General features: G+C 28.4%; 2 protein-coding genes across 2 annotated transcripts in view, besides 3 other annotated features; one reads left to right on the forward strand and one right to left on the reverse strand.

The window, feature by feature from the left end:
- EDI_112620 (uncharacterized protein) overlaps positions 1 to 40 on the forward strand; it is a gene marked incomplete at both ends in the record, with an annotated part of 747 nt that extends 707 nt beyond the window's left edge. Inside the window, one exon of the mRNA XM_001733719.1 lies at positions 23 to 40. Within this exon, the coding sequence (XP_001733771.1) occupies positions 23 to 40 (18 nt within the window). The remainder of the gene's footprint in view (positions 1 to 22) is intronic.
- A 159-nt stretch (positions 41 to 199) lies between these two features.
- Positions 200 to 274: a sequence feature (AT_rich).
- EDI_112730 (WD-repeat protein, putative) lies at positions 274 to 2,931 on the reverse strand (the record flags this gene model as incomplete). The annotated part of the gene is made up of 1 exon (XM_001733720.1): positions 274 to 2,931. The coding sequence occupies one exon, from the start codon at positions 2,929 to 2,931 to the stop codon at positions 274 to 276; it is 2,658 nt and encodes an 885-aa protein (XP_001733772.1).
- Positions 356 to 474: a microsatellite.
- Positions 2,932 to 3,131: 200 nt separating the features above from the next.
- Positions 3,132 to 3,187: a sequence feature (AT_rich).

A 3,187-nucleotide genomic window follows, 5' to 3' on the forward strand; every position in this document is an offset into this window, starting at 1 on the left:
TACAAAGTTTCAATTGTACCAGGTGATTTCGATTTATTAAATAAAGATTTGGCAAAAGCAACAAGAGGAAATTATCAAATTGACCTACCAAATGGTCAAACTGTTCAAAAAGAAGCCTCTAGTAAGAAAAAAGGAAAGAAAGGAAAATAACAACAACATTACTAAAAGTTTGTGGTAAACTTCAATTTGCTGGTTATTCTTAATTTTTATCTTTAACTTTTGTTAATTGTATTAAAAAAAGAAAAATTAAATAGTAAAAATAAATCAAAAAATTCAATCATTCTCTTCACTCATATCATTACTAGATATATGAGATTTCTCATTACTTTTATTTTCTTGAATGTCATCTTCTAGACTTTCATTCTCACTCATTTTTTCTTCTTTTATATTTTCTTCTATCTCACTTTCACTCATTTCTTCTTTCTTTTCACATTCCGATCTAACTTCATCTGATTCTTTTTCTGATTCTTTTTTAATAAGGAAATGAGACATTTGTAAACACATATTTAATAATGCAAGTGCTTGTTGACTTTGAGTTGACATCTTCTTATAAGTAAGGTTAAGTGCTTTAAATAAATTTCGTAAATGTGGAAGATATTCTGATGATGATGGAATTGCAGTTTGAGCAAGAGAGATATTTGGTTTAACTAATGTATTAATATGGAATCTAAGTAATGCTGCAGTGAAAAAGACTGCTCTGTGGAAAAGTAATCCACTTACTTCTTTAGTTAAATATTCTAAAACACGTGAAAGAAGGGCAATTGGAATTCTACTTGCAACACTGACTATTTCTTCCATTGGAATTGATCTAAATGATTGATTTATCAAATTCTTATCATTTAGATGTACTGAGAAAATAAAAGCAGAAAGGAAATTTCCATTAGACAAATGTTCTAAAGCAGCTTCAGGTGTAATAGCTTCTGAAAGACAATAAGGTTGAAAAGCATGATTTCCTGATGTATATAATTGAACTCCTGCATCAGTTAAAATGCTAAGAGTTTTACCAGCAGGTGAAACATAAATTGATTTAGTTTGAATAGTTTTTTTTGTTTTCTTATCGAGATTTTGTTTCAGCTTTTTACTAGTAACGAAATCATAAATATTTGAATATGAATAATCTTTTGTTACAAAAGATTTATATACTAACGATTTAGAAATAACATTGTAATATGCTACATATTTACTATTCCCACCACAAACAACCATTTCATCATTATCTGCAAGGAATTTTACAGAACTTACATACTTTTCTTTTCTTGCCATAATTTGTGTTGGATTATATGAACTTCCATCTCTTAAAGTATCTGGAGCTGCACTTGTTGATAACTTAATACCACCAATTAAATCATTTCTATATGCAATAAGTCCAATCATCGATTTATCATCACACCCATATAAATAAAGATACCCATCTCTACATGCTGAAACATACATTGTACCAATTGAATTAACAGATATTGACATAACTTCTGCTGGATGATCTATAACTTCTGTTTGAAGGTCATTTAAGAAATTAACACACCTAACAGTTTTATCCCATGATGATGTTGAAAGTTCTGATGTAACTGGATGAATACAAATATCTGTAATAGGTCCTGCATGTCCAGTTAATACATCAAGTAGCTTAGAAGTACGAATTGAATACAAAAAGATTTTTGCATCTTCTGATGAATAAGCAGCAATAATATCTCCATCCCTTGGTTCAATTACAATTCCATCAAGTTGATGAGTGTCTGGATGAAGTGCTCGATAACACTTCTTTTTAATAAGATCATAAACCATAATTTTACCATTTCCACCAACCCCTATCACTGAAAGAGAATTAGGAGCAAAAGTAATTCCTCTAACAGCACAATCCTCTCCAACATCTCCTTCTTGTTTGATATTAAAACTAGCAATACATTCACCTGAACCAATCATCCATATATTTAAATTACCTTGTCCATCTCCTGTAGCAATATATTGACCATTTGGGGAAATAGTTTGAGAAAGAATAGCAGTCCTATGACCAACAGATTTCATTAAATAAGACTCTGTCTTCCATTCATATACTGTAAGAAAATCATATTCTTTATTTCCTAACGCAATACAATTGCCTGTATTTGAAACAGCAAGACTAACATATTTAAAATCATATTTATAGGCATGTAATTTAGTAAATTGAGTTGTTTCAAAAATATTAATTTCACCATCAATATTTGCAGCAAGTATTGAACCACCAAATGCAGCAAAATGAATTCTATTTTTTGGTGGAATAATTAATTGTTTTTCTATTTGTTCAAAATTTTTTGTCTCTTTATTATATTCATACGATGCACAAACCCCAGATGGAGATACAATATATAAATGATTATTAATATATTCACAAGCAACTACAGGTAATTTCCAAAATGCAATTTTATGTTTTATTTCTCCTTTTGATGTTAATATCAATCCCCTATTTTCATCAGTAAACGCAATAACTCGTCTTTTTCTCCAAACAATGTGAATGATTTTAGAATTAGTAATAAATGATCGGTATTGTCTTACTAAAGTAAAAGAAACAGGCCTAGTTAAAACTGGAATTCTCCATATCTCAATTTTCTTTTCAAATCCTAATGCAAATAATGGATAATCTGGTGAAAATTTAACACACAACACATCATCTTTAAAATTAGTTGATGAAAGAACTGTCCGAGTTGCAACTGATATTAATATTCCAAAATTTGTTTCATCAATAACTAATATAACACTATTTCTTGAGTCAACTGCAATTAACTTAATAGGTCGGAATGTTTCAACAGGAAAAACAGAAGAAACATGTGATTGAAGATTTGTTACATGAATTCTATTTCCAGTACAACTATACAAAGAAATCCCATCAGGTGCAAAACATATATTTCCTGAATTGTTGATTACACCAAATATATTTTCCAATTCATACACATTCATCTCTTCTCTTTGTTATGACTAAAAACCTTCTTAATTTTTTTTTTTAGGGTTTCTGTATTTCTTAATATAATAATGTTATGTATAACGATTTAAATTATTTGTTTTTTGGAAATATTTCTCATCACAATACCATAAAAATTTTCGATTCATTACAAATAACCTCCAAAAGATAAGTAGTATGTTTATGATTAATAATTCTCATATAAAAATAAATAAATTGTTTATTTAATATACAATAACATTATAAATATTTTAA

Source organism: Entamoeba dispar, genomic scaffold (genome assembly GCF_000209125.1).
Source record: "Entamoeba dispar SAW760 scf_1105229457779 genomic scaffold, whole genome shotgun sequence".
NCBI classification, from domain to species: Eukaryota; Evosea; order Mastigamoebida; family Endamoebidae; genus Entamoeba; species Entamoeba dispar.